This window comes from Salvelinus namaycush, chromosome 32 (assembly GCF_016432855.1).
Source record: "Salvelinus namaycush isolate Seneca chromosome 32, SaNama_1.0, whole genome shotgun sequence".
In the NCBI taxonomy this organism is placed as follows: domain Eukaryota; kingdom Metazoa; phylum Chordata; class Actinopteri; order Salmoniformes; family Salmonidae; genus Salvelinus; species Salvelinus namaycush.
The window spans coordinates 10,759,658-10,770,012 of record NC_052338.1 but is presented as its reverse complement, the minus strand read 5'-3'; the positions used below and the strand labels follow the sequence as shown (position 1 = coordinate 10,770,012).

General features: G+C 42.5%; 1 protein-coding gene across 2 annotated transcripts; it reads left to right on the top strand.

The window, feature by feature from the left end:
* Nucleotides 1-5,193: 5,193 nt before the first annotated feature.
* Nucleotides 5,194-9,510, top strand: LOC120026728 (protein JTB-like). 2 transcript variants are annotated; one of them, XM_038971440.1, is made up of 6 exons: nt 5,194-5,301; nt 6,286-6,473; nt 6,562-6,602; nt 6,912-6,997; nt 7,535-7,611; nt 7,906-9,510. In XM_038971440.1, exons 2-6 carry the CDS (start codon nt 6,376-6,378, stop codon nt 8,060-8,062), a joined length of 459 nt encoding a protein of 152 aa, XP_038827368.1. In that variant the 5' UTR covers nt 5,194-5,301; nt 6,286-6,375; the 3' UTR covers nt 8,063-9,510. The 2 variants fall into 2 exon arrangements, with proteins under 2 accessions (XP_038827368.1, XP_038827367.1); XM_038971439.1 differs by having other exon boundaries at nt 7,532-7,611.
* Nucleotides 9,511-10,355: the final 845 nt, after the last annotated feature.

Below are 10,355 nucleotides of genomic sequence, written 5' to 3'. Positions count from 1 at the left end.
CAGAGGAAACTATGTGAATCAGGCCTTCATGGTCAAATTGCTGTAAGGAAACCAATACTGAAGGACACCAATAATACAAAGAAACTTGCTTGGGTCAAGAAACACGAGCAATGGGCATTAGACTGGTTGAAATCTGTCCTTTGGTCTGGAGTCCAAATTTCAGATTTTTGGTTCCAACCACTGTGTCTTTTTGAGACGCAAAGTAGTTGAACGGATGATCTCTGCATGTGTGGTTCCCACCATGATGCATGGAGGAGGAGGTGTGATGGTGTGGGGGTGCTTTGCTCGTTACACTGTTGGTCATTCATTTGCAGGTTTGCACCTAGTGCGACTATCATTTGTTTTTCAATAAGAAAATGACCCAACACACCTCCAGGCTGTGTAAGGGCTATTTGACCAAGAAGGAGAGTGATGGAGTGCTGCATCAGATGACCTGGCCTCCACAATCACCCGACCTCAACCCAATTGAGATGGTTTGTGGTGAGTTGGACCGCAGAGTGAAGGAAAAGCAGCCAACAACTGCTCAGCGTATGTGGGAACTCCTTCAAGACTGTTGGAAAAGCATTCCAGGTGAAGCTTGTTGAGAGAATGCCAAGAGTGTGCAAAGCTGTCATCAAGGCAAAGCATGGCTACTTTGAAGAATCTGAAATCTAAAAGCTATTTTGATATGTTTAACAGTTTTTTGGTTACTATATGGTTCCATATGTGTTATTTCATAGTTTTGATGTCTTCACTTTTATTCTACAATGTAGAAAATAGTACAAATAAAGAAAAACCCTTGAATGAGTAGGTGTGTCCAAACTTTTTACTGGTACTGTATAAAGCTCACCATAGAACAAATAAAATAAAATCTAATTGTATTTGCCACATGTGCCGAGTACACCAGGTGTAGACCTTAGTGAAATGCTCACTTACAAGCCCTTAACCAACAATTCAGTTTTAAGAAAATAGAGTCAAGAAATTATTTACTACATAAACTAAAGTACAAATTTAATAAAAAAGTACCACAATAAAATAACAATAACGAGGCTATATACAGAGGGTACCGGTACCGAGTCAATGTGCGGGGGTTCAAGTTAGTCGAGGTAATTTGTACATGTAGGTGGGGGTAAAGTGAATATGTATAGTAAATAAAGTAGCAGTCTTATGGCTTGAGGGTAGAAGCTGTTAAGGAGCCTTTTGGCGCTCTGGTTCCGCTTGCCGTGCGGTAGCAGAGAGAACAGTCCATGACTTGGGTGACTGTAGTCTTTGACAATTTTTTGGGCCTTCCTCTGACGCTGCCTAGTATACTGGTCCTGGATGACAGGAAGCTAGGCCCCAGCGATGTACTGGGCTGTACGCATTACCCTCTGTAGCGCCTTACGGTTGGATGCCGAGCAGTTGCCATACCTGGCGGTGATGCAACCGGTCAGGATGCTCTCGATTGTGCAGCTGTAGAACTGTTTGAGGATCTGAGGACCCATGCTGAATCTTTTTAGTCTTCTGAGGGGGTAAAGGCGTTGTCATGCCCTCTTCACGGCTGTCTTTGTGTGTTTGGACCATTATAGTTTGTTGGTGATGTGGACACCAAGGAACTTGAAACTCTTGACCCCCTCCACTACAGCCCTGTCGATGTGAATGGGGGCGTGTTCGGCCCTCCCTTTCCTGTAGTCCACGATCAGCTCCTTTGTCTTGCTCACATTGAGGGAGATGTTGTTGTCCAGGCGCCACACAGCGAGGTCTCTGACTTCCTCCCTCATCATTGTCGGTGATCAGGCCTACCACCGTTGTGTCGTCAGCAAACTTAATGATGGTGTTGGAGTCATGCTTGGCCACACAGTCGTGGGTGAACAGGGAGTACAGGAGGGGACTAACCACACAGCCCTGAGGGGCCCCCGTGTTGAGGATCAGCGTGGCAGATGTGTTGTTGTCTACCCTTACCACCTGGGGGCGGCCCGTCAGGAAGTCCAGGATCCAGTTGCAGAGGGAGGTGTTTAATCCCAGGGTCCTTAGATTAGTGATGAGCTTTGTGGGTGCTATGGTGTTGAATGCTGAACTGTAGTCAATGAACAGCATTCTCACATACAGTGGCAAGAAAAAGTATGTGAACCCTTTGGAATTACCTGGATTTCTGAGTCACAACAATAGACAAACATAGTGTGCTTTGTGGCGTACCTCAGGTCAGCCACCAGGGGGAGACACATCTGCTGGATGTGACAGGTCTCGACGGGCTCCCCGGCCAGGACTAATTGGGGCTGGTGAGTAATCAAGGGCTGATTGCTCACCAGCTGTACAAGTCCCATAAAGCTGCCAGAAGGGCAGCACACATGGGAGAGACTGGGGGAGGAAAGGACTCCTGTATAGTTGGGAACGAGAGAGAGAGAGAGAGAGAGAGAGAGAGAGAGAGAGAGAGAGAGAGAGAGAGAGAGAGAGAGAGAGAGAGAGAGAGAGAGAGAGAGAGAGAGAGAGAGAGAGAGAGAGAGAGAGAGAGAGAGAGAGAGAGAGAGAGAGAGAGAGAGAGAGAGAGAGAGAGAGAGAGAGAGAGAGAGAGAGAGAGAGAGAGAGAGAGAGAGAGAGAGAGAGAGAGAGAGAGAGAGAGAGAGAGAGAGAGAGAGAGAGAGAGAGAGAGAGAGAGAGAGAGAGAGAGAGAGAGAGAGAGAGAGAGTGAGTGAGTTAGTTGATCCCCACAGGATACAGCAAGACCCGGCACCCAGAAGACGGTATCCTGAGAAGGTCTCTTGGGGGAGACCTATTCTTTTCTTTTGGACTACTATTTTAATAAACATCTTTGAAACTGAGCTAATCATACTCTGTCTGTGTCCGATCTGTGTAAACGTTTTGACCCAACCCCCTGGTGTGCCACAGCTTAAACTAATAACACACAAATTATTACATTTTTCTTATCTATATTGAATAAATCATTTAAACTTTCACAGTGTAGGTTGGAAAAAGTATGTGAACCCCTAGGCTAATAACTTCTCAAAAGCTAATTGGAGTCAGCTAACCTGGAGTCCAATCAATGAGATGAGATTGGAGATGTTGGTTAGAACTGCCTTGCCCTATAAAAAATACTCACAAAATTTGAGCTTGCTATTCACAAGAAGCATTGCCTGATGTGAAACATGCCTCAAACAAAAGAGATCTCACAAGAACTAAGATTAAGAATTGTTGACTTGCATAAAGCTGGAACGGGTTACAAAAGTATCTCTAAAAGCCTTGATGTTCATCAGTCCATGGTAAGACAAATGGTCTAGAAATGGAGAAAGTTCAGCACTGTTGCTACTCTCCCTAGGAGTTGCCGTCCTGCAAAGATGACTGCAAGAGCACAGCGCAGAATGCTCAATGAGGTTAAGAAGAATCCTACAGTGTCAGCTAAAGACTTACAGAAATCTCTGGAACATGCTAACATCCCTGTTGACAAGTCTACGATACGTAAAACACTAAACAAGAATGGTGTTCATGGGAGGACACTACGGAAGAAGCCACTGCTGTCCAAAAAAAACATTGCTGCACATCTGAAGTTTGCAAAAGTGCACCTGGATGTTCCACAGCGCTACTGGCAAAATATTCTGTGGACAGATTAAACTACAGTTGAGTTGTTTAGAAGGAACACACAACACTATGTGTGGAGAAAAAAAGGCACAGCACACCAACATCAAAACCTCATCCCAACTGTAAAGTATGGTGGCGGGAGCGTCATGGTTTGGGGCTGCTTTGCTGTCTCATTGCCTGGACAGCTTGCTATCATTGACTGAAAAATTCCCAAGTTTATCAAGACATTTTGCATGACAATGTAAGGCGATCTGTCTGCCAATTGAAGCTCAACAGAAGTTGGGTGATGCAACAGGACAACGACCCAAAACACAGAAGTAAATCAACAACAGAATGTCTTCAAAAGAAGAAAATACGCCTTCTGGAGTGGCCCAGTCAGAGTCCTGACCTCAACCCGATTGAGATGCTGTGGCATGACCTCAAGAGAGCAGTTCACACCAGACATCTCAAGAATATTGCTGAACTGAAACAGTTTTGTAAAGAGGAATGGTGCAAAATGTCTCCTGACTGTTGTGCAGGTCTGATCCGCAACTACAGAAAACGTTTGGTTGAGGTTATTGCTGCCAAAGGAGGGTCAACCAGTTATTAAATCCAAGGGTTCACATACTTTTCCCACCCTGCACTGTGAATGTTTACACGGTGGGTTCAATGAAGACATCCAAACGTATAATTGTTTTTGTGTTATTAGTTTAAGCAGACTGTGTTTGTCTATTGTTGTGACCTAGATGTAGATCAGATAAAATTGTATGACCCGTTTATGCAGAAATCCAGGTAATTCCAAAGGGTAAACATACTTTTTCTTGTCACTGTAGGTGTTCCTTTTGTCCAGTTGGGAAAGGGTAGTGTGGAGTGCGATTGAGATTGCGTCATCTTTGGATCTGTTGGGGCGGTATGCGAATTGGAGTGGGTCTAGTGTTGCCGGGATGATGGTGTTGATCATAATATATGATAGAAGTGTGTATCTACCATTGTTTATGAATAGACACAGCCATGGTCTACCAGTATCTATATTGTAATAACAGTATTGGGGACACAATACCCTCCTGTACCCACCTATATATCAGGTATTGGGGACATGCATTGGCTACAGTCAACTGGAAATTAAGTAGGCATAGATTTGATCTGACATTAACAAATATCAGGTTAGATACTAACGAACCATATTCTACATAAGCACAAAATATACTTTTGAACAAAAGTGAAATAAAGTAGTAGGTCAACATGATATGAGAAAAAAAATATGGCAATAGGGAGGACCTGGGACCAGTGAGCTACGATTTTTTTAATTATAAGGATTTTCATTGGAGGGGGTGGAGTGCTGCAGTGTTATCGGTATATTGTGAGCAGTTCAATGCACTATTCTCAGAGCCAGGTAGAATATAGACAAAATAGGGCATGGTGGACCTGGGCGGACCGGCCCCTGGTCATTTCAGTTATCCAGACTCAGAGCAACATCATTTGGCATTTAAATTGGTTTCCAGTTCTTTCACTATCAGCAGACCTAGACACACGGTATTTAACCTGAACACATAGGATTGTTTACAAGTCACAAGTCTGCCAGAGTTTGCGTTCTAGACAAGCGCTAGAGGGAGCTGTCACTAATGACACTGGTGCAACCAGTATGCAACGCATTTGATGACGTACCGTTACGTATTCATTAGCGCTTCCAACATGACTCAAAATGGATGTGCACTTCTCCACTAAACGGCTATTCAGGGACTGAACGAAAACAACAAAATCACACTAAGTCTTTGTGAGACATCTGTTAAGGTTTGCTTTTCAACGAATAATATCTAACATTACATTTGTATGGTCAATTCTTTCAGCATGCTAATCAGAATGGATTCTGGTGACTAAGTTATGCTACTAACGTTAGCCATCTTCTCGCTATGTTAACGTTAGCTAGTAAACCTTAACCCCCGCTAGGCTAACGAGACTAGCGTCTCTACTGGGAACAAAATAGCCGGCTGTTAATCATGTTGCTTTGTATGTCATGTAGCTAACTTGCTTGTTAGTGCCTAAACCAAGTTATAATAGTGCTACTTTACTTGCTATAGTAGCTATTATCAAATGATTAGTGGCACGATATCAAACTAACCTATTACTTAAGTTACCTTTAACTAGCTAACAGTTAACGTTAGCTAGTTAAGTTCCATAACTTTGATTTAGAACTGTTGCCAGCTGTTCGTTAGCTAGTTAGCAACTACACTCCCTAAAAGCGACCCGCATTGTCTGCTTTGTTAATATGTTTAGGCAGCAATGACCTAATATTACTAATGGAAAGATGAGATAAAGGTTGAAGTCCAGTTGACTGGTGGAAGGCTTGCCGCGTTGTCTCATTCACTGATGAGTGGACAGAGAGAAATGTCTGGACAAGTGTTTTCATCATGAAGTCGGTTACAGATATTTAGCTAGTCAGCAGACCCTGCCCACATAGGTAGGTGTCCACAGTCAACCTACGGCGTATCTGTCGGGGGGAGTAGTTTAAATGACTGGAAGACAGCGTATGATGTCCAGCTCTAGGCTAGGGAGGAAAACACAGTTGAACTTAAACCATCATGCTTCAATTGGATATGTAACGTTAATGCGATTAACAATGGCATCTAGATAAGCTTCTTTGACCTCTGTTAAACAGTATCTTAGTGGTTGCTAATTATAAATGGGCTAAATTTATGTTTGGCTGTTGAACATGGGCATTACCCATTGCCTAATGTTTCAGTCTCTTATTATGGTACTGGTTTGATTGTGTAACAGGTTTCAGCCATTTTGGACCATAGAGAATAATTCCACTATGTCAAGCTTCAGGCCTTGGTTGTGATTGTGGCGCACACCACACGCACCTGCATGGGGAGGATGGAGAGCGATTGCAGGATCCCCATGTCGTGTTTGAGGCCCAGAATCCTGGCCTTGCATGCACTCTTCTGGGTTTTGGTGTCTCTCAGGTGAGTGTACTGGTGGCATCCTACTTGCTGATAATGCTTTATGCTCGGCATTGCTTCAGAGCTTAACCCTCATTACCGTCTCTTTCAGAGTGTTTGGTGCAACTCTGCTGAGTGAGGAGAAGACCACAGGTGCTATACTTTTTATCAGTATTTGATAAGAATGAGTTGGAGAACTTGAGTACAGGATTGATGTGGTGCTGCAAACACAAATGTCAGTGACTGCTCATACATCGTTCGTATAGCAAGTTAGCAACACATTTCACAGAGAAGCACATGTTTGTGTGTGGGGCTGATGGAAGCTCCAGTTTACTTCACTCGTGTCAGGGGTATAAACAAAAGTGTGTCACTGGTCATGTCATTCAGCATTATTTTTGTCAAAACTATTCCCAGTCTTTTTCAGATACTGATTCAAGGCATTGTGTTTCGCCTGTGTTTTAGTGGCCAGGCCGGTAACCACCCCCTGTTGGCAAATGGAGGAGTTTGTGGTTGCAGTGGAATGTTCCCGGTGCAACACTTTCCAGTCGGTGAGATCTCTCTTTGTCCATCTCCCTCCCCACACTTCTCCTTAAGTTTCCTTTCTTCCACCAATAGTTCTCTGGTTAATATACAGTTTATTATTGGGAGATGTGAATATCTTTCCTTTAAAGATGAATGCAGTATATTCAATGTATGCCATTAATGTAGTCGTGTTTTATGCTACCTCACAGTCCAAGTGTTTGCTTATGACAGTGGACTTCAAGCTGCAACAAGCCCTTTTAACTGTAAGCTATAGAGAATACTGGGATACTCTTATCTGATTTAAAGTAGGCAGGTTTAAGCTAGCCCAGTGAAAGAGAAACACAGTATTGTAACCTGGTTTAGGACACTTCCAAGCTAAAACACAAACCCTCTCTCCAACTTTTCTGTTGGGCTTGTATATCCAGTGTACACCCATTGAATTCCCTTCCACCATTTCCACCAACACATTACTGTCATGAAAACATTGTTTTCTGTGTCTGATACATCATTTTTGACAGTTTGTAGACTAGGCGCCCTTAACCATCCTGTCCTCCCTCTAGAAGTCGTGGGCAGCATGTATTCAGACGGGATACGTGGAGAGGATCAACTGCACCAAGTCTAATAAAGACGAGTACAAGAGGTGAGTCAGCTTCTATTGACTGTTCATTGTGATCTGGTGATGCCGAGCTGTCTCTTGATTTCACAGGTTGTACCCACATCTTGTGTGAATTGGATGTCATTAATCAGACTAAATAGTTAACTGATCTTGAGAAAACACTATGACGTGCTTTTTCATAACAGATTACAGGAGACAAACTCAAATGTTAGACTACTGCACAGACTGATTTTTAAGGTTGAATAAAGATTTGATATGATAAAAACGATTCTGTCAAGCTTTCCATCATGTATACGCTTGTTTCCCTTCTGCTCGTAGCTGCCGCTCTACCCTGATGGAGGAACACCTTTTCTGGAAGTTTGAAGGAGCCATGTTGGGCCTCACCATACTGTTCGCACTCATAGTGGCTGCTAGGCAACGTTCGCTGGACCGGCTTGCCTCTGAGAAAGTCCGCAGGCAGATCGAGTCCATCTAGCACAGTACAACAGAGTGAAGAGACTAGTGGAACTCACCATGGTGGCTCATCTCAACATTTCAAACTGTTAAGAATTACCACAGCCGCTTCATTTCAACAGCATGGGGGTCTGGAGAACGTAATGTCCAATGGGCCAGACTTACTGGAAAACGGTTTCCCTTTTTCGGGGGGGGGTTTGTTGAAGTAATTAGGCCTGACAGTAACAAGCTTATAAATTCAAGATTGACAGTGAAACTTTAACCCGCCAAAGCACAAATGATGAACAGTGTCTGGCGTTTTGTCAATGGAATGAATATCCCTAAAGGGAATGGCTCGCAGGAAACTTGCAGTACTTTGATCTAGACAAAGTAATGAACGGGAACTGACTGCATTCTAAGTAGCAGACAACTGGTGGATTAGTTCAAGCCACATGCATTTCTTTGACATTTTTTTGTGTTTGGGGGGGGGGGGGTTTAAAAAGTGGATTGAAACCTGTGTTGATTATACAAAATTGTCTGACAAATGCCAGAGATGTTTCTGGCACATGTTTCTGTTCTCTGAGAGAACCAATAATCTCATCTAGTGTCAAATGCCCTGTCTGACTTGGAAACATGGCCTAATAACTAGGTCTGTGACTCAAGTGGATCTAGAATCTGTCTTATAGTGGGATGAGTGTTGCAGTGTACTGTTGTATGAGTTTCATGCTGCAGTGCTGTTTTTCACCTCCGTGGGATTCATATTTCCAAGGTTCAGTATTGGTGTTCTGCCAAAAGTCTATAATCACTAGGTGTGAAAGGTGAAAATATTGTGTGTTTGGAGATTCCAGGCATGGTTCTAAACGCAGACACTGACATTTGACTACTTTTTGATAGAGTATAGTGTTATCCAATACACACAAATGACACACTGCACATATTTCTTTCTGTGTTCATTCATTTAAAAACTGATGGAGATTCACTTTTTTTGACTCCTCTAGTAGGCTCCTAGTAACTTGGGCTCTGAGCTCAGTGATTGCCAGTATTTTTATGATTTTTATCATGGTTTTACATTTCAACTGTAGATAATGTATTTTTAGGAATTATGTGACGTGTTTTCCAGCCTCAGCAACTCTCAAAGAGTTGAATTCTGCAAGAATAAATGGAGAATCGGAAAACACTTAATCTGGGTTTTTGTTGTAATTAAATAGGGTAACACTTGACACCCAGCGACATGACACTGTCATAACAGTTGATATAATCTGTTATATGGTCATGACGTATACATTTACGCCTGTTGCGACATATTGCATGGCTGGTTATGACACAAGTGTCAACCCACATTTATGCAAATGTTTTTCTTAACCCCGCCCAGAATTTCTTTCGTTTGAAAGTTTGTTTCTTAACTCTTGTTGTAATGAATTCTTTAGTCATGTTTTTTCCCCATTTGAAATAACTTGCAGATAATAAACTTTATGACACTGTCATGAAACATTCTGACCATCCTGTGTGACTTTACTTGGACTAAGAAAATACTTGACTAAAAGTAAATGCTATACATCAGATTCCTCATCATAAGCGAACGGCACAGTTTTTCCCCCTCCCTTTTTTTCCCTTTACGGACGGATAGGCACATTTCAACACTCGGACCATTTACGAATGTAGTATTTGTGTTTCGTGAGTCCGCCAGATCAGAGGCTGTGTTATATTGATAGGTGTGTGAATTGGACCATAAGTCTCTCCTGCCTGAGTATTCAAAATGTAATGACTACTTTTTGGTGTCAGGTAAAATGTATGGCAGTAAAAAGTACATATTTTCTTTAGGAATGTAGTGGAGTAAAAGTAGAGCTAGTAATTTCCAGATCCCCCCCCCCCCCAAAAACAAAAACACCTTACATGGTGGTACTTAAGTAAAAATACTTTTAAATTCTTAACACCACTGTAAGCCAGATGGGCCTCTCACGTGCATGCCCTTATGTCAATCATCAGTCAAAAAAAGTGTCTTGTCCTGCTGATATCTGCTCCTGCATTCATCCCAGCATCAGCAACAGAGCATTGGGGTAGGTGCATGTCTGACATCAATGTGTGCGCAATTACAATGATTATTTAATATGGTAAATTTCAGAAAATGTTATAACAAACATACTGTTGACAAGTAGGCTATGGTGTAATGGTATGTTTTGAAATTTATGTAGGTGTCATAACCAGCCATAAAGTAACTACCGTGTTAGGTTTTTTTGTGGGATTTGACACTTATGTTGGTGTCATAACCAGTCATAAAGTAATGCAATATATGTCACAACAGTGTTATGACAGTGTTACGACCCTATTATGACAGG